Source organism: Ictidomys tridecemlineatus, chromosome 2, assembly GCF_052094955.1.
Source record: "Ictidomys tridecemlineatus isolate mIctTri1 chromosome 2, mIctTri1.hap1, whole genome shotgun sequence".
In the NCBI taxonomy this organism is placed as follows: Eukaryota; Metazoa; Chordata; class Mammalia; order Rodentia; family Sciuridae; genus Ictidomys; species Ictidomys tridecemlineatus.
The window spans coordinates 157503762-157528723 of record NC_135478.1 but is presented as its reverse complement, the minus strand read 5'-3'; the positions used below and the strand labels follow the sequence as shown (position 1 = coordinate 157528723).

The 24962-nt window shown below is 34.7% G+C and overlaps 1 protein-coding gene across 9 annotated transcripts in view; it reads right to left on the bottom strand.

The window, feature by feature from the left end:
- The window catches only part of Crppa (CDP-L-ribitol pyrophosphorylase A), a 287503-nt gene that overhangs the window by 136932 nt on the left and 125609 nt on the right, over positions 1-24962 (bottom strand). For 6 of the 9 annotated variants that reach the window (XM_040291723.2, XM_040291722.2, XM_040291725.2 and 3 more), the window contains 2 exons: positions 1009-1101; positions 222-314 (listed from right to left, as the gene is read on the bottom strand). In XM_040291723.2, coding sequence (XP_040147657.2) covers positions 222-314; positions 1009-1101 — 186 coding nt within the window. The remainder of the gene's footprint in view (positions 1-221; positions 315-1008; positions 1102-24962) is intronic. The other 3 variants (XM_078040033.1, XM_040291721.2, XM_078040031.1) reach the window with 2 other exon arrangements.

Sequence of the window (24962 nt, the reverse complement as noted above, 5' to 3'; positions counted from 1 at the left end):
AAACAGCTTCCTGAACATGACAGTTCAACCGAATGACTGCGGTAAGAAAGTGTCTATAGTAGACATCACGAGAAAGAAAGCCCCAAAATCCACAAAAAAAAAGTTCCTTCCGAGTTCAAGTCAAGGCTATTAATGCGATAAATTTTGTTAAACAGAAACATAGGAGGAAGTAAGCACAAGTTTGATGAGAAAAAATCTACATTCATTAAGTGAACACTTACTGAAACTACAACAATGGAATATAAAATGGAAAAGTTGCTCTCTTCAAGCATACTCATTAACTTCTGGGTCTCTTGGAAATCAGGTTCCTTAACCTGGAATAGCAAGAAAATAAAATGAAGTGGAATAAAGATCTAACATAATTTAAAAATTAACTCAAGGAAAATAAAGAGATTTTGGGGGGGAGGAGGGGGTGACAAGGGTACAGGGGATTGAACACAGGGGCACTCAACCACTGAGCCACATCGCAAGCCCTATTTTGTATTTTATTTAGAGACAGGGTCTCACTGAGTTGCTTAGTGCCTCACTTTTGCTAAAGCTGGCTTTGAACTCACGATCTTCTACCACAACCTTCTGGAGCTGCTTGGATTATAGGCATTCACCACCATGTCCAGCCAAATAAAGAGATTTTATGTAGCTTTCAAAATATTTACCAAGATTAATTTTAAAACAGTTTTAAAAGATACTTACAGATTATACATATTAAATTTGAGCTAATAATTCAAGCATAAGTCATAATCTACTTAACTTCAGGTTTAAAAATAAAAGAAAATTCAATAAAACTATCTAAAGAAACATCACTCTCTTTTTCTTATGAGCATTAGCTTGATAAGAAGTGTTATTTCTGTATTTCAGAAGATAAAAAATAAAATATGCAAATCCATACTAAAAAACACAACTCATCTTTCAAAATCTTATGTTCAAATATTTAAGAAAAAATTAGGTCTCTTTGACATTACACTTGTTTGGATACTCAAATACATCCAATAATTTATATATTCTACTTACATTCACACAAACAAAATTGTAGCATTGCTCCAAGATGATATGTTGAATATCACTGCCAGCATTATACAAAGCCTGAGATCTGACATGTATATGCTAGGAGAAAAGACAAATATGAAAAGTTTACAAGCTGGATAGAATGACAAAACATGAAAATGTAAGTGTAAACAACATAGCATATAATTGCTATTAAGACAGACACATAGCCTAGGACACTATACAAAAATAAAATCATGCTTAAGTTTATCAGGTTACCAAAAAAAAAAGGTATTTGAAATAGACCGTGAATAATGAATATTTTTAACAAATAAGAACAAAGTAAATTGCTTCACTTAGAAGCAGGCATTACATGTAGAATACTTCACAATTTACAGTTCTCAAATGCAATGCTGTTCTCAAGTAAAACATCAAATTGTACTTGTAAAAGCCTTAATCTACAGCTTAATTTTATAGAATTGTGACAAAATTTGGGAAAGTGATCAAAGTTTCAAGACCTTTACTATAAAGTTAGCTGGTTCAAACATTTTAAGTTTCCATTTAAAATTCTAACTGTGCTTAAAATTCAAGCGCGCGCGCACACACACACACACACACACACACACACACTTCCATGTCATCAACTATGTATTAAAACTTGAGTAGAAAATAAATCAGCTTCCACTGTGCAACATTAAATTGGATCAAGGAGTCACATCTTCTAGATATCACAAGGAGACAATTTTTCTTGGGTCTCTCATGCATCCAAACATTTTCAAAGGCATAATGTGTAATTTGCTCCAGAATGTCTTTTCAAGGATGTTTGCATAGCAAGCAGACTTGCAAAGACAGATATGTCTCTTCATAGGGAAGATTTGCTTATTTTTCAGAAAGCAAAGATAGAGACATTTGTCTTCCTAGAGCAGATTCGCATGACATTCCAAAGTAATAATGTCTCTCTTGTGACAGAAGAATGAGATGGTTTGCCAGCAGCCCATGTACAAGACCAGGGTTTCCTGATATCAAAGTTCTTTTTAATGCACTCCACTGCTTAGCCATAATTAACCCTAACTATATGGTAACTACAATTCAGAAAACCAGTGCTACACTATTACTCCAGCTACTGCAGAGTTTTTGAATAACACCTGGTCTTTTCTCTAAATGTGGAGTCTGCAGTCTTCTGCCAGTAACTATGGTGGCATGTCAGGCTAACTAGCTTGCATTCAAGTAGGGTAGGTATAAACTCAGATCCTGCCAAGTTCCTGACACCCCATCTTGAGATCTTAGGTTCAATAATTGTACATAAGTAAAAAAAAAGCACAATTTACAATACAAATTCCTTATGAAAACATATATATAAATGATATAAAATGATAGAAATGATATAAATATATAAAATTTATATATAAAAAATATATAAATGAAATATATAAATTTTATATATATATATCTAGAATAAGAACAAGAGATATTTCATTTAGCCTCCTAAACATTAAAAAGATAGGTAAAATTCTTGAGGATAGGATTTGGAATTCTGAACATCTTTTACCAATAGCAAATGATTAACAATGATTAACAAGTGGTTTAAAATTTTGCCATCTTAGTTTTTTAAGGGAAGGAAGTCTTGTGTCATAAAAAATTGTATGGCCTCTTAAAATTAGCAATGTGAACAAGATTTATAAAAGGTTTTTTTTTAAATTCACCAAAAAATACTACTCCAAATAAATCATTTTGAATGTCAGTTATGTATCTTTCTCTCAATTCTATATAAATGATATACACAGTAAGCTAGAAGGACAAAATAACGGATCAAAAATATAAATACCTTTCATTAAAATGGGATTGTACTAAATGTGTCACTTTTAATTATCTAAATAAAAGTAAACCAAATGCAGTAAAACAAAGTATTACTAAACTTCAAATAATTCTCCATATCCAGAGATGTTAGTTTCTAACAATTAAGAAAAAACATTAACATGATAAAGACACTGGACTTATGAAGACAATCCAATTCATTTTTATGTCTCTATTAACTTATATCCATTCATGAAAGAAGAGATAGCCCATCATAACTTCTGCCCAAATAGCCTACCTCTGCTCATGATTTTATCCTGACCAGGTTTTTTAGATTCATATTCTACTCTGTAACCATAATAAAAATGCTTTAGACATAACTACAAAGAAATTGACTTTTAAACATTTCTCTATTTTTAAGTCAACTAACTTTAATCAATTTCTTTGAGTAAACTTCATCTCCAAGTGTTTGTGGATTTTTTAAAATATGTATACAACAAAGGCTCCCGAGTTATTGTGCTTTCATACTCTAAGAATAGCTGGATCTTAAGAATAAAAGTTTGCTTCACCCTTTCTTCGCCTCACAGATTTGTAGTCACTGGTCAATGTCTTTCAACACTGCCTGACTCCCTGCTGCTGCTTATACATTTGTTACTCATCTATGCTCCATTCATCATTTTATTGGGTAGATTTCAATGTGGAGCAGTTTTTCAAAGAAGTCCTTGAAATTCTCTTTCCTTTTGTCTTTGTAACTAAAGGATGATTTGTCCTGTGGCAATAGTCTTGGATTCCACTTTCATTTGAAGTTTGTAGACAAAGCTTCATTATATTTGGAAGAAACTCTGGAGATGTAAGAGACTAGTCAGTCTGTACTTCTACTTGAAATTTTTGTTTCTGGTTTGTGTACCTAAGTATATTCCTGAAGAATTCTTTATGAAGGAAATTTAAACCTTAAACAGAATAAGTCTGATTGACAATTATGGTTTCTCACTTTTTCCTCACAATACTTCCTCTTTGTTATACAGAATTAGTTTGTCATTTCAAGAAATTTTTCTTCTAGCTTCCAAAAAAAATTCTTGGGTTTTCTACTTGATATATAAGATCTATCCATATAGTAAATGTCATTATCATTCACATATTTTTTTATTTTGTCTTAGAATATTCTACAATTATCTCAATTTCTTCCCATATTATAGAAATATGATTTTGGCTGCACTGTATTGCTATTTCAAAGGACAAATATTTAATAATATTTCTAAGGACAAATCTTTAATAATATTTCTCTAGTCTTAATTTTGTTCTCTTATTCAATCAACAAAAAATGATAGACAGCCTCTTGAAATGTTGTTTTGGAGTTTTTTACCTTTTTGAATTCAGATTCTTAGTTCTATAAACAGGTCTGAGAATATTTTAGGGATAGGGCAAGGCTTGAAGTTTTTTCCATATTTATTTCATCTGATTTGCATGTGCTATGATTATTTTTAGTATGAATTATATAGTTTCCTGATTATTTTCTACGTGTTGGAAATTTTTTTTTTTAAAGGTAGACATTGAAAGTAGTTCCTGTCCCTAACAGATGCCACAGAAAATGGAGGGATTTTTCAACTCGTGAGGAATTTTTGTGCCTTTTTCACTTCAGTATCTCCATCTGCAGATATGTTAACAACATAAGATTTAACAAGATTTAACTAGATTTAACAAATTACCTTTTGCCCCATAAATCACCTTTTATCCCCAAAGGAGGTCTCGGGGACCCACAGTCAGGGCAGAGAAAACATCATGAACCTCATCAGTTCATTTTCTTTCTTGACTACTACATTTTACAATCTATGTGTGAAGGTGGGCCCCTTTGTTCATTTGATGTTAGTACATTTATTTGCTTTGCTTACTATTTTCGCTTTTTTGAAAGCTCTAGAGAAAGGAGAATTTTGTAAATTACGTTTACTCTGTCTTTATTTACCTGGATTTCACTGTGACATTTTTAAATATTTCAAAAACTTATTTTACTTTTATGTGGCACATTCTTCAACAAGGCAAGTATTCATTAGTATTAAGAGTATGTTAACATTAGTATTCCTAAACCAAAGCTTCTGTTTCAGTTTTTTAATTAAGAGCATGCAATTCTATATAATGATATATACTTACATATATACACACATATACATATCTGTATCTCTTTGTGTATGTGTGTACACACACACACACACACACACACAGTGGAGCAAAAAGTTATATTGGCTCACAGTTTCAATAGACAGCTGACACCACACCTCTCTGGGCCCAAGATGAAGCAGAATGTCATGGTGGGAAGGTATGGAGGAGAAAATCAGTTCAGAACACGCCAACAGGAAGTAGAGAGAGAGCCCACTCACCAGGAACAAAATATAAACCCCCAAAGCACCTCTCCAGTCACCTATGTTTTCATACCCACCTACAGTTAAAACCCAGTTAATCCAGATAAGTAGTTTAATCCACTGATTAGCTTACAGTTCTCATAATCTATTCATGTCCTCTGAAAATTCTTGCATTGTCTCAGCTGAGCTTTTGGGAGTCATGTCATATCTAAGCCATAACAGTATATATTACTTACGTATAGCACCTATTAGATTATATCAAAAGGGAATTTGTCACTATTACCTCCATAATTTATTTATAACCTATTCAAAATCTGAACCACCCAACTCATCTCTGCGACACAAATATCAAACCCTAAGATATTCTTCCTCTGTTTTGACAACAGGTATCATTCTTGCCTATGACAATTTTAACCCATTGATTTCAGTATATGTTTCCTTATTAAAGCTATAATGTATTTCTTCAATTTAATTAATGTTTAACAAGACCACATTCTCAGAACACAGGGCACAGATATATGCAAAGCATACTTGCCAGCAGCATAATATTATTATTTTGATTAGAATATATTCATGCAGATTTGATAATTTAAAAACTATTTTAAAATATCATTCACCAACTAATGTTCATAGACTAAATAATGTGCACAAATTTTTATAAAAGGGATTTATACATATTAGGGGTTTTTTTTCTATTCATAGAAACACATGAAACTTCAAATACTTTGCTTCTTGAAACTGAGTCTTTTAACAATGGTTTCCAGTTAAGTGGAATTTTTACTTAGTAGAACTATTTTCCTCCATACCAGAAAATAGTATTTCCCATGTTTGAGCAGAGAAACTTACATTTTACCTAAATATAGCAAAGGAATCTTTGACACATTTAATAACCCACATTAGACAACACTTTTAGGTTGTTTATGAGAAAAGGTCTATGGCATCATGCTATCATTCCAAATGTTTCCACATTCAAACACAACAAATGGAACAATCTGCTGGCTACATGAACTTCTTGTTATGTAAATATTTTGGTTCAAAGAACATCTTAATAACATTTAAAATGATTTTCCAATGTGTTCAGTAAAATTAAAGGACACCAAAAGTATTAAATACTTTACTTTCAGTATTACAAATAAGAATTCAGCAAAGATTCACAATTAAAATACAAACATCTGCATATTCAAAATACTTTTTAAGGCATGATTATTAGGAAGAAAGTGGGTTGTAAAAAAAAAAGGTTTATTTCAAGATTTATGACTTAACTAAAACTAAAAGGTTTTGGTTTAGTCCCGTATGTCAGAGGTTCAAAAACAAGTTTCTAAAAGATAATCCTCTTTTGAGAACATAATGATTGGGTCATTTTTAATCTACCCATTTCTCAACTCCCTCCTATTCAAATAATAGGACTAATGTGGATACAAGAGAGCTGTAGAGGGATGCATTTTTTCCCTCCACTCTATAGACATACCTACAATTAAAAGTCTTTTGTTGGTGGTGAGCACCTAGCATTGGGAATTGACTATATTCTTAATTTGAATCAGTTTTTATAATCTTCTTTTACAGTAAAGAATATGGACTCACATTAAGCTCCCTGGATTTGAATCATTCTGGAATATTCTTACTATGTGAGTTTTGATAAAGTACTTAAGCCCTGCGGTTCAGGTTCATTTTACTCATCAGTAAAATGAAAACATAGAATTAATAGTTTGCTAAATTAATATGTGAGAGGTAAGCATTAACTTCTGAAGTTTCTGGAACAAAGTTACAGCTTTATGGTGTTCAATCTTAATAGAGTTTTGAGGTGATAAATCCATCAGGTTATTGGTCTACTGTTGCACTACTATAGGACACTTAACTATGAATGACTGATGGATTATACCAGTGACACTCTATGAACTGCCACCAGAGTACTCAGACTGGTCATATCAACTGAAGTCTTGATATACTCCCAAACCTATGTACCAGATAGGCAGAAAAGCATTATAACCAAGGATTTGCCATGTCACACTACTGTTGTATCCCAAGCCCTTATCACACCAGGGGAAGGATTAGTACTTCTCTAATTACATGGCTTTAAAGCTACACAGCACAAAGATTGAAGTATAACATATCAGCCATTAAGATCCCTTTGCATTGCTGCATAAAGCAGTGAGCATTTCCTCTGTTCCTGAATTCATTGGCTTTCCCCCTAAACACTGCTCTAGAAAGTGTAAAGTCTCCTGTGTATGCTGCCTGTTCAGTCTCCTTGATTGATAACCATTGTGCACAATGTAATATATTAAATGTTTGCTGTTATTTTCCACTTACTTTTAACTGCCATCAACTTTTGATGAAATTTCAACACATGATAAAATATCCATTACCTTTCTACATTTAATACCCTATCATCTCCTGGAATCTGTGCTAATGCTTTAAAAAAAATTGTGCATTAAAATTACACAGCATCTATACACACAGGCATATATTATCATTGTCTTCTTGCTATAGGTAAAGACGTTAAGGCACAGAAGTTTAAACAATCTATCCAGGGTAACACAGCCAAAATAAGGCAAGTACTCAGACTATGGTCTGCTGGATCCCCACAGTCCACACATTTAAAGTACACTGGCCACCACTGTTACTCTAGGAACATTTACCTTATCGTGGAAGACACCATACCATTACTCAGATGAGTGTGATACTTTTATAGGTACAAAAGTCAACTTAGGAAAACAATCTGGAAGATATCAATTTGAGTACTAATAACCTTAATTGCTGGTTCACAAAATCCCCTAAGTCTGACAATTTTTCTGGGTCCTAGAAAGTATCTAAAAAGAGGACTAAGTATTAAGATTTGATCTTGGAGAAGAGTCAAATGCTTTCGAAACACTATCTGCTAGGCAATTAAAATCATTGCATAAATGTTCCCTTAAGAACAGTCTTCCTTTGTGAATTTTCTTCTCTGTTAAAATTTAAAGGCTAACTATTGTTATAATATAAAGCTACAAAGAGTGTGGAATGGAAGATAGTAAGCCCTAATCCTAACAAAGTTGAGCACCTACTATAAAGAATTCAAAATTCCCACTTGTTTATACAGATTTTATATCCAAAGCTGGATATTGTCTAAACAAAATGTAAATTTACCAAATACAAATCTGCTCAAACTGCTGAGTTTTTACTACAGAATATAATTTATAACTAATAGACAGTGTTGTAAGTAAATGGGAAATGAAATGCCTCAATTCATAAATCGTGTTTGGCAAACACAATTTGTAGATATTACTTAACTGAAATGACAAAGGTTGATGTGTTATAAAGATATATACAGTAATATGATCTGTTTATGTTTAATAGTAATGTATACAACATTTGCAAGCTAATAATTCACAAGACAAAATAAATTCTATACATCTAAACTAAAAATAAGTCATGAAAATTATACTAGTCAGTGATGGATTAATATAAGGTCTCACTTATTTGACAAATATTTATTGAGGGCTAGATTGCACCTTGAGTCCATACAAATGAGAAGTTTCTGTTCTCAAGCAGTTTATATTACAGTGAGAAAATAAAAATATTCACATCTGTGTTTCTCAAATATTAGTGTGCATCGGAATTCCTGGAAATCTCATTAAAAATAAAGATTTTGATTCTCTTTGATAGAGATGGTGTCTAAGAATCAATATTTCTAATAAGCTTCCACTTAATGCTGATGTTACTAGTCCAATGAATCACACTTTGAAGAAGTTAGATCATTTGAACGTATATTAATCTAAAAGTCCTATCATATTTTAGTACATAAATTTACTGAGGAGTGTGTTCCCATCCAGTAATCCATGACAACTTAATTTTAACAGAACCAAAACTACTAACTTCCTCTATCATCTAAAATTAAGTACTTATATCTTTATTTCACCTACAAGCATGGTACATACCAGTGATCAAAGAATTTATTACTCTAAACTTCCTTCAAATTTTCACCAAGTTTATATCAAATCTAATTTCCATGTATAAAATTTAGTTTTTCTAAGTAATATGGATACAGCCAGATGTATACAGAAGTTGATTTCAGACTGTTTCTATGTACTCTAAAGTATGCATAACAAATCAGTTACACTGTAGGCAAAATGTCACTAACTTGAAATTAACTAACTAGAATCAACTTGAATACTGTCATAATATTTCTTCTAAACCTACATAGTACACAAGCTATTTTTCATTACTGTATTTTCCTCTTGAATGAAAATATAGTGTATTTATATTGAAAATTTCTATTTGATACAACTTTCCACTGTAAGAAATATAGTGATAACCAACTGAATTGAAATTATTTAGCCTATCGAGGTTCAAACTATTTTTAAAACATCATGGATTAACCACATTTTTAATAAAATAGCCAAAACACAACGATATGACTGTTTCAGAAGTATGTGAACGTATGTATACCTCGGAATATTTTTAAAGCAAGACTTTTCTAGATGATACAGAAAGGTAGATTTGATCTTGATATAGAATAATCTTATTACAAATTCTGAAGAATTTTTAAATGTTGCTTATGGATGCACTTCTTCACCACAGTTGCTAAGCCCCTCCACAGATATCTTTTCTCCACTGTTGTCTTTTCCTTATAGAAAGACACCATCAATTTCATCACTGTTGCTGACTCCAGTTCATCTAATCACTGCAATATCTTCAGGGTGCCCTTCCCTTCCCTCTTCTTTGGAACATAGTCCTTGCTTCTTATTAGGAAATCAATCAGAACTTCTTGGGAATACATTATGTTTCAAGCTTTTTTCAACTGTTCACATGATTGATGGATACCCAGCAGCTACCTCTTTATCTACAGAAACATATTTGGCAGATATCCAGGTGGAGAGGTATTCCAGAAGCTCACTTGTACATCATCCCATCATCATTAACCACAACTATTTATCTGATTCCTACCACATACATACACACAACAGTGCAAAGGATCAGTGATAACAGGTGGTGAAAGATATAGTTATAAGTAACAAAAAAGCAGGATATGCAGGATGACAGCATTATTGTTGAGTACTTTTGGAGATCCAAGAATTATAAAAATGAAGAGAAAATCATGGGAACAGTAATAACAGACTAAGCATTAAAATTTAAAATACACAAGTAGGGAAGGCACACAATCAAGAAAAATGCTATGAGCAAAGACAGGAAAAAACTGAGACAGGAGGAAGACAGATTGAACCATGATGGCAATAAAACATCATTAACAGAAATACAGACTGTGGAAGGTATGGGGTTTGGGAGGTTTTAGGGGGAAGGGATTTTTTTCCTTCTCTTTTTTAAAAGAAAAAAAAAATAGTCACCCACAGCAACCTGTGCAGAACCCAGGCCCACAGTAGGCCCAGGTCCATCCTGCTACCGACAGAGCTCAGGTTCCAGCACAGGACCGCCTCTTCTAACCAGCAGACCTGCGCCAGAGCTCAGGCCCAACCCAGATCCACACACACCGACATAAGAGGACCCAGGCCCAGGGTAGGTATGAGTTCGGTATCCCCCCTCCACCTGGGAGCCCAAACCTAACCCACTTCCTTCTTGGGACACTGCAGACATCACCATGGCCTTCCCCACACAGTAGCCCCTACTTTTTTGATAATGACAGGGCCTAGAAGAAGCTGCATGTCAGAGCAGGTATCCCAAAGACAGTGTAAGGCCCACCCCTTCAGCCCCATTTCTGTAAGACATAGCTTCCATCTTGGGGCACCTCCACTATTATCTGGAGTTACCTCAGCTATTGCCACCACCACCTTCAGTTATGGTAGCATATATTGAGGGACACCAGCAGAGTCTGGAAGCCCAACATCAAGATGAGGTACAGACAATCTGCAAGAATATAGGGTAGAAACTGTTAGGGTCTGTAAACAAGTCAGGATGGTGCCTGGCATTTTGCCAGAGGAAGTGGTTTGTGAAGTAACACCAGCGAGCCATTAAGTGTGGAGATTCCTTATTGGTTGACTGTTGTATCTAGTTTATGTTAATTAAGATAAGCTGTGTGTAATGTATAAATACCCCTTCTGTCCTACAATAAATGGCTCCTACTTCTACTGCATCAATGTACACAAGTTGTTCGCCCCCCCCCCCCCCGGTTAATTTGCTGCAGCCGGACTGCGGCAAGAAACTGAAAGAAAGGAAGACACATAGACAACATGAAAAATCAAAGGAGGAAAGTGCCCTAAACAAACCAGGATATCACAATAACAGAACCCAGTGAAGTTGATGAAATGTCAGAAGAGGAATTCAGAAGGTTCATAGTTAAAATAATCTGAGTTAAAGAATGACCTAAATTAACAAATACAGGGAAAAATTGATCACTCCAACAAAGGGAGAAGAGAACAAATACAGGTTACAAAAGATTACTTCAAGACAAGACTCTGGAAAAAAAGTCAGAAATCCTTGAAATGAAGGAAACAATAAACCAAATAAAAACTTAATGGAAAGCATAACCAACAGACTAGATCACGTGAAAGAAAAAATGTCAGATAATGAAGGCAAAGTATACAATCTGGAAATTAAAGTTGACCACGCAGTGAAAATAGTAAGAAACCATGAACAAAACATCCAAGAATTATAGGAAAGCATCAAAAGACCAAATCTAAGAGTTATTGGGATAGAGAAAGGCATAGTTTCAAACCAAAGGAATGTGAAAATATCAGAAAATTTCCTAAATGTGAAGAATGAATTGGAAAGCCAAATACAAGAGGCTTACAGGACACCAAATGTACAAAATTATAACAGATCTACACCAAGGCACATTATAATGAAAAAGGCTAGCATACAGAACAAGGATAGAATCTTAAAAGCCTCAAGAGAGAGGAATCAGATCATGTATAGGGAAGACCAATTCTTAGCAGATTTTTTCCACCTAGATCTTCAAAGCCAGGAGATCGTGGAACAACATATAAAAACTCTGAAAGAAAATGGTTGCTAACCAAGAATATTGTATCCAGCCAAATTAAGCTTCAGGTTTGATGATGAAATAAAAACCTTCCATGATAAACAAAAGTTAAAAGAATTTACAACTAGAAAGCCTACACTAAAGATCATCATTGGAAAAATATTCCACAAAGAGGAAATAAAAAACAATGATGAAAATCAGCAGAGGGAGGGATTACACTAAAGGAAAAACTAATTAGAGGAGAAACCAAGTCAAGTTGAATACCAAAAATAAACAAAAATGCCTGGGAATATAATGTCTCAATAATAACCCTGACTGTTAATGGCATTAACTCACCAATCAAAAGACATAGACTAGCAGATTGGATTTAAAAAGATTCAACAATATGCTGCTTCCAAGAGATTCATCTCATAGGAAAAGACATCCACGGAGTAAAGGTGAAAGGTTGGGATAAACCATACCACTCACATGGACTGCAGAAGCAATCAGGGGTTTCCATCCTCATATCATAAAGTAAACTTCAAGTTAAAGTTAATTCAAAGGGATAAAGAAGAACACTATATACTGCCCAAGAAAACCATACACCAACAAGACATAACAATTATAAATATATATGCCCCAAATAATGGAGCATCTACATTCATCAAACTAACTCTTCTCAAGTTCAAGAGTCAAATAGAACACAATGCAATAATTTTGGGTGACTTTAACACACCTCTTTCACCACTGGATAGATCTTCCAAACAAAAGCTGAACAAAGAAACTATAGGATAATGACCTAAATGAACAAAAACAGGGAAAAAAATGATCACTCCAACAAAGGAATGAGACAACAAATACAGGCTGCAAAAGATTACTTCAAGAAAGAAAGACTCTTGTATGTAATTTTGTATAACCCTGAGGGTCTCCTTCTATTTCCATGCAATTTCCTTTCTCTCTCCCTTTCCCCCCCACCTCTCCTCCTTGTTTAATGATGGTCTTCTTCTCGTGCTCTTCTTCCCTAGTCTGTTCTTAGTTACTCTCCTTATATCAAAGAAGACATTTGGCATTTGTTTTAAAATAATACAAGGGGGAGGAATGAATTACAGTAGTGGGGGGAGAGAGAGAAGAGGGGAGGGGAGGGGAGGGGAGGGGAGGGGGGATAGTAGAGGATAGGAAAGGCAGCAGAATACAACAGACATGAGTATATCAATATGTAAATCAATGGAAGTGTAACTGATGTGATTCTGCAAGCTGTATACGGGGTAAAATGGGAGTTCATAACCCACTTGAATCAAAATGTGAAATATGATATATCAAGAACTATGTAATGTTTTGAACAACCAACAATAAAAAAAAAGAAAGACTCTGAAAAAAAAGTCAGAAATCCTTGAAATAATACAATCAATAACTTAGACTTAACTGACATACATAGAATATTTCATCCTTCAATGAGCAAATATACTTTTTTCTCAGCAACACATGAATCCTTCTCTAAAGTACACTATATAATATGCCACACAGCAACTATTAGCAAATATAAAAAAAAGATATACTACCCTGAAATCTATCAGATCATAATGGAATGAAATTAGAAATCAATGATAAAATAAGAAATAAAAGCTACTCCAACACCTAGAGACTAAATAATAGGCTACTGAATGAACAATGGGTTGCAGAAGACATCAAGGAAGAGATCAAAAGAATTTTTCAGAGAATAAAAACACAGATACAACATATCAAAATCTCTGGAACACTATGAAGGCAGTTTTAAGAGGAAAGTTCATTGCCTGGAATTCATTCCTTAAAAGAAGAAAGTCGACAAATAAATGACTTAACATTATATCTCAAAGCCCCAGAAAAAGAACAAAAAATCAACACCCAAAGCAGAATACAGAAAATACTTAAAATCAGAGCTGAAATCAATGAAATTGAAGCAAAAGAAACAATTTAAAAAATTGACAAAACAAAAAGTTGGTTCTTTGAAAAAATAAAATTGACAGACCCTTAGCAATGCTAATGAAGAGGAGAGAGAAAACTCAAATTACTAACATACATGATGAAAAAGGAAATATCATAGACACTATAGAAATACAGAAGATAATTAAAAATTATTTTGAAAACCTGTACTCCAATAAAATAGAAAATGTCAAGGGATCAACAAATTTCTAGAGTCATGTAATTTGCCCAAATTGAATCAGGATGATATACACAATTTAAACATCTCAATTTCAACCAATGAAATAGAAGGCGCCATCGGAAGCCTACCAACCAAGAAAAGCCTAGGACTGGAAGGATACACAGCTGAGTTCTACAAGAACTTTAAAGAAGAACTAATACCAATACTCTTCAACTAATTTCAGGAAATAGTAAAAGAGGGAGCACTTGCATACTCATTCTATAAGGCAAATATCACCCTGATTCCAAAACCGGACAAAAAAAAAAAAGACTTCAGACCAATCTCTCTAATGAACATAGATGAAAACTTCAATAAAATTTTGGCAAATCTAATACAAAAACATATCAAAAGTATAGTACACCACAATCGTGTAGGGTTCATTCCAGGGATGCAAGGTTGGTTCAACATACAGAAATCAATAAATGTAATTCACCACTTCAATAGTCTTAAAGATAAGAACCAAGTGAACATCTCAATAGATGCAGAAAAAGCATTTGACAAAATGCAGCACCAGTCAAAATGGCTGCTATTAAGAATACAAACAAAAATAAGTGTTGGTGAGGATGTAGGGGGAAAGACATACTCAGAAATTGCTGGTGGAACTGCAATTTGGTGCAGCCAATATGGAAAGCAGTATGGAGAATCCTTGGAAAACTGGAAATAGAACTACCATTTGACCAGCTATCCTACTTCTCGGTCTATACACAAAGGACTTAAAAACAGCATACTAAAAGGACACAGCCTCATCAATGTTTATAGCAGCACATGTAAATAGTTAAACTATGAAACCAACCTAGATGCCCTTCAGTAAATAAAGGAATAACAAAAATGTGGTATATATACATAATGGAATATTATTCAGCATTAAAAGAGAATAAAATCATGGCATTTGCAGGTAAATGGATGGAGATGAAAAATATAATGCTAAGTGAAATTAGTCAATCCCCCCAAAAAAACAAATGTCAAATGAGTTCTCTGATTTAAGGATGCCAATTTGTAATATGCTGTGGGACAGGGGGTGGGGGGGATTAAATGACTCTAGATAGAGTAAAGGGGAAAAGGGGAGGGAGGGGCATAAGGGTAGGAGAGATGGTGAAATAAGATGGTCATCATTACCCTAAGTACATGTATGAACACACGAAGGATGTGACTACTTTGTGTACAACCAGAGATATGAAAAAATTTTGCTCTATATGTGTAATATAAATTGTAATGCATTCTGTTGTCATATATAACAAATTAAAATTTAAAAAAAATACTGAGGATTGAACCCACAGGTGCCTTACTACTAAGCTACATCCCCAGTCCTTTTTATTTTGAGACAGGGTCTAAGTTACTGAAGCTGGCATCCAACTTGGAAATCTCCTGCCTTATCCTCCTGAGATTGTTTAAGAACTTAAATGACTGGCCAATCTTGACTCACATACACTAAGTAGTCAATGCAAATATATACTGTCTATGGATCAGAGAGAGAGAGAGAGAGAGATTTTCACCCCAAACAGATGGACAAGTTTTATTTATAGACTTTGGAAACAGGTTTTCAGGTAACCAAATGATAATTTATTCTCATCCGAAGCTCAAGATGTGTATTTGGTTAAATTTTCCTATAAGTACCAAAACACTGGAAACATTATTTAGCTAAATCCACTAGACACCAGAATAATCTACTTTTTGGCATTGTAAAATAGAATAATTCTGCATACAAATAGTTGAAATGCATCTCCTAACTCAATTTGTTATGGGAAACATTAGTATAAAATGTTTTAAAACATCATGTACTCTATTGAACCGAGTGAAATAGAAAGCAATGAAATAAAATCACAGTAAGCCTAGAACTACATGGCAATTTAAAAAATATAATCAAGTTAGTATGCATATATTCATTGAAATCAACTGTTGGATGGCTGATAATTACAACCTATATGTCAAATGAGCTCTTTCCTTTATGTATTTCCTTTGCCATATTGGGAATAGAACCTAGGACCTTATGCATGGTAAAAGCTAGTACTCTATAACTGAGCTCTCCAGCCAAGCAAAAAGAGCAAAGGAGCAATTTTTTTTCAAAATCCTATATAAATTTTCCTACAAGAAATATCTACCATATATATGAAATCAAATTCCTGAATTAGAAGATAAGATCTGTTTTAGTCAGCATTTTTGTGACTGTGACCAAAATATCTGACAAGAACAATTTTAGAGAAAGAAAAGTCTATTTGGGGCTTACCATTTCAGAGGCACAGTCCACAAACAGCCAGCTCCATTGCTATGGATCCAAGTGAGGCAGAAAATCATGGCAGACGGAACATAGCTCAAAACATCATACCATGAAGCAGAGGGAGAGAGGCCTTGCTCACCAGGGACAAAATATATATCCTAAAGGTACACTCACAGTAACCTACCTTCTCCAACTACACCTTACCAGCTACAGTTACCAACTAGTTAATTCCTATCGTTGAATTAATGCAAGTAGTTTAAAGCTCCCATGACCCAATTATTTCAGTTCTGAACTTTCTTGCATTGTCTCACCCACAAGCTTTTAGAAGACACTTCATATCTAAACCATAACAAAATCTGACTTCACAAATATATGCCCAATACTAATGCTTACAGTTCTGTTTTGCTTTTTTTTTTTAACTTAGCATAATGTTTATCTAGGATTTGTAAGCAATGACAATTCTTAGGGGGACACAGAGACACAAGACTCTTTACAAATTAACAATTTGATTTTTCTAGGAAGAGTAATCTTCCTCAGGTTCTTATATCTAAAGAATACACTAGATACTCAAAAAGGTAAAAGTATATTAAATACATAGAAAAAAAAACAGAGCAAGTGGCATCTAAAGACTACCCTAGTTCCCACATTGATAATATTTTAAAACAATGACAAGCAATTATAAGCAAATTTTATTATATACAGTATGAACATAATGAACACCATTTTGAGTAACCATATAGTTCAATAAGTTCAGACTTTCTTTTCACTCTGGAGAACTCATCAAAAAATCTGGCTAACCAAGGGGATTTAATGAGATGGTCCTCCACTGGTTTCTAGGCTTACTTCCATACAAAAATAATTCCCACATCTTCAAAGTGAATTGCTCTTGCTGCCATTCAGAATTCGAGGACTTTAAGAAAAAGCTTTACGGTGTCATTTCACTATTATTAACTGTGTTCAGTATTTTAAAAAAAGACCATATATTTTTATATTAAAATATGCTTTAATGGCTATCAAAATAAGCATAAAATAATTATTTGAATGAGTTTAAGAGGCTTTGGTTTAATTTGCTATTGCATTCATTTTTCATCTTAGTCTATTTGCTATTTTTGATGCTTTGTTTGACTAATATCCTACACTGAACTTAGAGAGGTCCATGATGTTTGACTAACTTTATACGTTGAATTTAGTGATCTCAATAACAAAGGCACAGATATATACAAAGGACACAAAGTGAAGTGCATTCAGAAAAATGAATTTGGTACCATACAAGAGCTTCAAAAAAACCAGAGCATGCTTTACACCCAGGAAAACAAATGGTTTTAAGTTATACACTGGTTTGTCATTTGTGGTTAAACAAAACAATAATTAAATTATATGCTCCAAGAAACAGGAAGGAGTGGATAAGGAAAATACATACACACACACACACACACACACACACACACACACACACACACACACACACAAGCCCTCTTCAGTCCCTATTTGTTCAGGGTAGAGATCAGCATTCCTTAGAAGCTTCCATTTCATGGGTGAAAATTGGGTTGAACATGCTTATGTGTTTAGGAGTAATGTGATGCATAAGAACATTAAGTATTTCATGTCTTCCTCTTTGGAAGGAAGCAGAAGCCAGCATAAACTTTTTGAAAAGACAAATTAGATCATGCTTTACCATTCATTTTGCTCTGAAGAGAAAATGAAAATAGTGATACTAACAATAACAGTAGTCAAATCAGCAAGTCTACACCACTGCTTCTGAGTCTCCCACCAATCACAGAACTCTGACTTCAGTTTTTTTAATTAAGCTCCTTATGTTTCCTTCAAATATTGCTCCTTTAGCTTGCTCTTTAAGTAGACAATTCCTAATATCCTTTTAGACCTAACTAAATCCTATGTTTGCCAAGAGATTTTAATCACTGCCCTCTACTCCCAATAAATCTATTTTCATGGCTGTCTTACATAAACAGTTCACTTTTCCTTAGAATATTTGGGACAATCTATAATTAAACATTGTTTTTTAATTGCATTGTTTACTTTTTTATCTCTAATTAGGCAGTAAACTCTTTTAGGGAACCACATTTGCTTAGTTCAACTCTATATCCACTGACTACTTCCTGATAAGCATTTATTACTAAATTAATGAATTTAGAATCTAATGGAAGACTGATCACATCTCCCTACTTATACATCCTTACTACATTCTAAGCAGTATACAATGTCAATTATTTTTAAACATTTGCTGAGAGATGGAAAGTAGTAACAGAGGTCCCTTTCATTGCTATCACCTTGCTCTATCTCTAGAGAGCTATCACCTTGCTCTATCTCTAGAGAGCTCTATGTCTGAAAAAGGTAGGTTCTATGAAATTCTTAAAGTCCTTCAAAAAAAAATCCAGTGTATAGCAAGACTGATAATTAAAGCCTTGTAATTTAAGTATCAGTGAAATACGTAAGGGGAAGAGGAGGTAGTGGGAGAGGTATCCCCTAACCAATCTGCTTTGTATTTTCCTTTTTAGCAACCTCTCCCATGAATTGGGTATAGACATTTGGATCACACCTAAAGTATGTGGCAGAATTCTACTGCAGGAAATCATCATAAGTCTACCCAATCTCCTCCTTCAGTTTCAGTGGGAAAAGTTTTTCTTTTTACATCAACACAACAATCCTCCCACTGTGTGTTGAGCAGCTCCACACCCACACTAGTCTGCCCCACAGATCTCAATAGTGGTGACTTCATCCTTTTTATATGTTCTTTTCAAAGCAAGACAAAAGCACTTGGAGGTAAAAGTGGTAGAATATATAACATTTTGTATTTGGTAAAAAGTATGAACTAAAAATTCCACAAGATAAATTTGCTTTTATAAGGAAAAAGTATGTAAAACTAGATATATTGTTTCCCAAAGAAAAACCTTCTTCCAGGCCTTAATTATAAGACCTCTGTCAAAAGTAAAAATGTTTCTCTTCTTTCGTTTCACCATTTAAGCATCTACATTCATTAGTTATATTATCTAACGAGAATTAAAAGCTGTTTCACTAAAAGCACTGAGTTTTCACTTGGGCCTGCAGAGAGCCAATGACTAAAAGCAAGATAAACACAGGCATCTCTGCCTTCATTCTGTAATTGTTTGAAGATCCCCAATCAGCTCTGCACAAGGGTTTGGGAATCATTTAAGAAGTTTACCTAAATAATGGTAACATATGGTTTAATAATTTACCTAAACTATCTTTCCCCTTCAAGACCAAAGACATCAAGATAAGAGTAAATAAGGTATTTTCAATATCTGCAGGAACATTCAATGCCAGTTTTACAGACCCCTGCTCCAGACCCTTTGAGTGGTGCCTAGAAGTCCTGTCAGTGCCCTAAACCTTCCAGGATAACCTCATGATGAGACTGCTCCCATAAGCCAGAGCAATCCTCTTATGGGAACTGAATTGCCCCTTCCAGGACCAGAGGTCTGAAAGATAAACACCCTGTATGATAAATGGAAATTGCCACCTCAAATGATAGGGGCTTCTCCACAGTAACCTCACAGAACCAGAACTCAAATAATTATCAGCTAGGCTAAAGTTTGACCAAGACTGCTTAGTTAGAAATACTTCTGACCCACTGTACCAGTTCTTCTAATTAAGCCTCAAGCAGATGTTATTACCCCAGGGGTGAGACACACTCTCATTCTGCCCTTCCAATATGGCCATATTGATTAAAATTCCTTCCCTGTTTTTTAACGATTACTATTTCCATTTGGTTTCAGGGTAAATGCCCAGACCTGATTTGCTGGAACTCTCAAAATCCAGCCTCTGGCCTAGAAGTCTGATAACAATGTGACCTTGGTTAAATCACTGAACCAGAAGGCCTCTCTGTTCTAATTTATAAGATAAAAGGCAAAATCATAAAGTGAGTACTGTTCCTAATATATAGAAGGCTATGCTTAATCGTTACATTGTGACTATTTAAGTCAGAAAACTTTCTGATAAGTTTTTGATAATTTAACAGTTTATTGGCAAATTTAGAGGCCAGAGAGGTCTAAGCAGTAATAAAATTTTCCAAGGTCAACCAAAATTCTCTGAGAAAGATGTAGGATGTCCAGAAGTCCTACACTAAACTTCTACTGTTATGTAGTACAGGAGAACGACTATGGTTGATAATAATTGAATCTCGTAATAGTTAAGTAGAAAAAAATTCTCAATGTTTCCAACACAAATATATAATAAGTGTTGAAGGTGACAAATATGCTGATTACTCTATTTATTCACTGTATACTTTTATTGAAACATCGCAATGTATCTCTTCAATACATGGAACTACTGCATTTCAATTAAAATAAAATTTAAAAATGAAAATGAAAATAGTCCTATATTAGATCCTCCTTTTAATATAATGAGTCCAATGTATCCCCTAGAAGTTATTACAATTATAGGTATTTGAGAAACACTGATAGCACTTTGAATATATGCATACTATTTAGCTTATTACATGAGCAAAATATCTAACTTCAAGTCAAACCTATTTCTTTTAATTCCAAAGTTGCTATCTATATTTTAAAATTACACACTAAAAAACAAGAGAGAAATTTAAGTGCTTAAAAATTATAAATGTCCCAGGAGAATCACTTTGTAAAAGAATAAATGTGAATAAGTTTCTGGAAAGCTAACATGTTGTTTTTAATCTCTGGCTTTCCACAGATTCCTTAATAAAAATAAAGTACAAGAAGGATATTTAAATCAGAACCTTTTAGACAGTATTTACCATAAACCCATTATTAGTGGGCAGAGGTAAACTGCTGTTACCTATAAAGATGCACACAGTTAAAGAAACTATAGCAAAAGGTGGAAGAAAACTCAAGGGAGCTAGGGAAAAACGATTATCATCAGGTAATTTCTGGTCACCTTAGCAGGCAATTCTGGGAATGACAAAAGAATGGAGGAAAGGATTTTGTGGGCAAAATTCAACATTGAACACAAAGGAGCAACATGAGGTTCTCACTTATTTGAGGATTTCTAGAGGGCTGGGCACTAAGAGTATTCAAAACTGATAGACTTAAGCATGTATACAGGCCAAAGGACGTGCCTGAGAGGTCTCAAGTAAGAAACAGAGGTAGAGTTGAAATAACGGAAAGAGAATATCCAGGTAAAGGAAAATAGCAACTGAGCAGGACTCAAAGAATATGGTTTTATGTACACCTTTTCCTAAAAACAATGAAAGAAGGAATATTATGCCATTAAGCTTTCTTTGACCCACCCCTTCCTCCTAAAAACAGGTAAGATTCTTTCTTAAAAGCAGAGCAAAGAAGTGTTTTCAAGATGGCGAAATAGAGGAAGTTACTTTTTTGGCTGCTCCCTGAAGTGAAATCAAGAAAGCAAACAGGCAGCTTCTTGGCAAGACAGATGAACAAAAAAGGGGTGGATGGTATTTACTGGAACTTAAAACTGGATAGTCAAAGCAGATGGGGGACTCAGGAGGTTGGATATAATAAAGACAAAATTCCAAGGGGCACAGCCACTGCCATGGCTGGGCCAGAAGCACCACCCAGAGCAGTCCCTCTGTAAGCACAGTGCAGAGACAAAAAAAAATTTGCAGATTTCTTTAATTCCCTTAAGTTATTGATGTACCTTTATTATTTATTTATTTATATGTGGTTCTGAGGATTAAACCCAGTATCTCACACATGCTAGGCAAGTGCTCTGCCACTGAGCCACAACTCCTGCCCTGAAACCTGCATTTTTCAGAGGCAATTTGTTCCCTTATTTTTCATGTTGTTTGTGTGTTACCAATCTAAAAGTATGAATCTGATGCAGTAGATTTCCTACCCTGTGCACTTGTAGCATCCCTGAAGGTTTCTAGTATCTTATTATTTAAGGGGACACAAATAATAACAAACACCAATGCTGACAATATACAGTATTAATATATTAATATAGAGCATTTAGAGATCAAGGGCATTGTCAGGCAAATCAGACATGGTGCACAATATCCTTGTGGGGAGGAAGAAGCAGTCATCTCTCCAGGTGACATGCAGAGGGCAAAACAAGCAACAATTTTGCAGCTGCTGCTGGGGGCTTGAAGCTATGAGGACCAATTCCTGGCAAACCTGAGTGTAACAGGAAATACAGACCCAATAAATACACACTGAATGAAACAGAGTGTGCTAAAGTGAACAGGAGAAAATCAAATTAGAGAATTTTACCCAAGGACAACTGTTTGTGAAAACCTACTAGGCTCTACCCCTCCCGCTCCAATCCCATTGCTTGCAGGACCTTTTGGGAGAAAGATCTGGCCAGGAATTCCGAAGAACAGGGCCAGGAGAGATGGAGTTTGGGGACTGAACCCGAGACTAGAAAACGTGGGGTCCAAAGGTGACATAAGGTAATAAAACTGGGTCCCTCATCACACCAGTGAAACCAAAGGGAGATCCATGGAGTACAGTCTTCCATCGTGGACCAGCAAGTACGAGGAGCTGGAGGTGAGCTGATTTAAAATCTCGACCAATTGGCGTTTAGCAAAGAACATGGAGCCCAATTAAGCCTAAACCCTGCCTCCAGGACTCCGCCTATAGGATTACCTCTCTCACTCCAGCAATCCAGAGGATGACTCAACATGCTCCAGATGACCCCACCTAAAACTGCAAAGAGAAGCTGAGAATCTTTTGGACTACAAGAGAAAAATTCATTAACTTTTCATCAAAACCTTTTTTGTTAATTTGTTTTCTCTATGATCATCATGGTACATGGACATTTATACATATTCATTACTTTTCTCATGTCTAGCATTTTTGAAGCCAGTTATATCACATGGATTCATTTTTGTGAACTTGGACATTTGAATAGTATATTTTAGTTTTGATTTTTATTCTATTTTTTATTTAATATATATATTTTTACTCCTTTTTCTCTTGATTCTCTTTTCCTCTTCTGACAGGCAATATCCATTATTCTTTCACTCTTTGTTTAATTTTTTATTTTTCCTTCACTCTTCCTCCCTCATAATCCTCACATCTTATACTCCTTCTGTTCTCTCCTTGTCCACCATTTGAAATTATAAAAACTTTTGGGAACTCGTTGTTTTTATTGTAAGCAATAACTGATCGTATCATTTGTTTATTGTGATAACTGACATTATAGATTGCATAGTAAGAATTATTTGGTTTAATACTGTATATTGTCAGCATTGGTGTTTATTATTATTTTTGTCCCCCTAAACAGTAAGGTACTAGAAACCTTCAGGGATGCTACAAGTGTTCAGGGTAGGAAATCTACAGCCTCAGATTCATACTTTTAGATGGGTAAAACACAAACAACATGAAAAATAAGGGAACAAATTGCCCCAAACAAACCAAGATATGCAAATAACAGAACTCACTGACACTACAGTAGAAGAAATGTCAGAGAAGGAGATAAGAATGGATGTAGTTAAACTGATCTGTAAAGTAAAGGACAGTATAAGACATGAAATCAGAGAAAACACAGAAAGTGAAAGATCACTTCAATAAAGAGGCACAGATTCTGGGGAAAAAAGAAAAAAGGCAGAAATCCTAGAAATGAAGGAAATGATAAACCAAATTAAAAATTCAACAGAAAGCATCACCAACAGAACAGAACACTTGGAAGACAGAACCTGAGGCAATAAAGACAACATAGGTAATCTTTGAAAACAGAACTGACCATGGGCAGAAGATGTAAGAAATCTGAAAAGAACTGTCAAGTACTAAGGGATAACATGAAAAGGCCAAATTTAAGATTTATTGGGATAGATGAAGATACAGAGATACAGACAAAAAGAATTCATTGAAAAGATTGTGCAATTATATTATAGTTAAAATAAAAAGTAAAATGGAAAAATCAAACACAAGAGACTTATAGGACTCCAAATGTACAAAATTACAACAGACCCACACCAAAACACATTATAATGAAAATGCCTATCATATAGAATGAGGATAGAATTTTAAAGGCCAGAGAAAAATACCACATTATGTGTAGGAGGAAATCAATGTGGCTCTCAGCTGTTTTCATAATGCAGATCCTCAAAGTTAGAAGATCCTGGAATAACACATACCAATAAACAAACACATGGCCCATGGCCCCAGAGAGGCCTGACCCATCACAGTGCCCTCCATCCCCAAGATGAAAAATGCACCCTTCCACTGGAGAGGAATACTACACTTGCGCAGAGAGGAACATTGCTCTGCGGTTCCCTATCATTAACGTGTGTCTCCACACAAACAGCGTCTATTTGGGGACATTGCAGCCACCACCATAGCCCTCCCCAAATGGTAATTTCCACCATGGAACATCAGACAGGGCCAGAAGGCAGCTGCCTGATGCAGCACCACACGCCAGACTGAAACAACACTGAACAAGCTAGCCAACGCCATCATACAGCCCCCCTTCCAGCCCATCTCTAAAAGAGGTTGCTATCATCTTGGAACACCCCCACTACCATCTTGAGGTACTTCTACTGCCACCTCCCTGGAGCAGCTTCCATCTTGGGACACCAACTGGGACCTGGAAGCCCAATATCAAGGAAATTACAGACTTGATGTTACTGCTGCC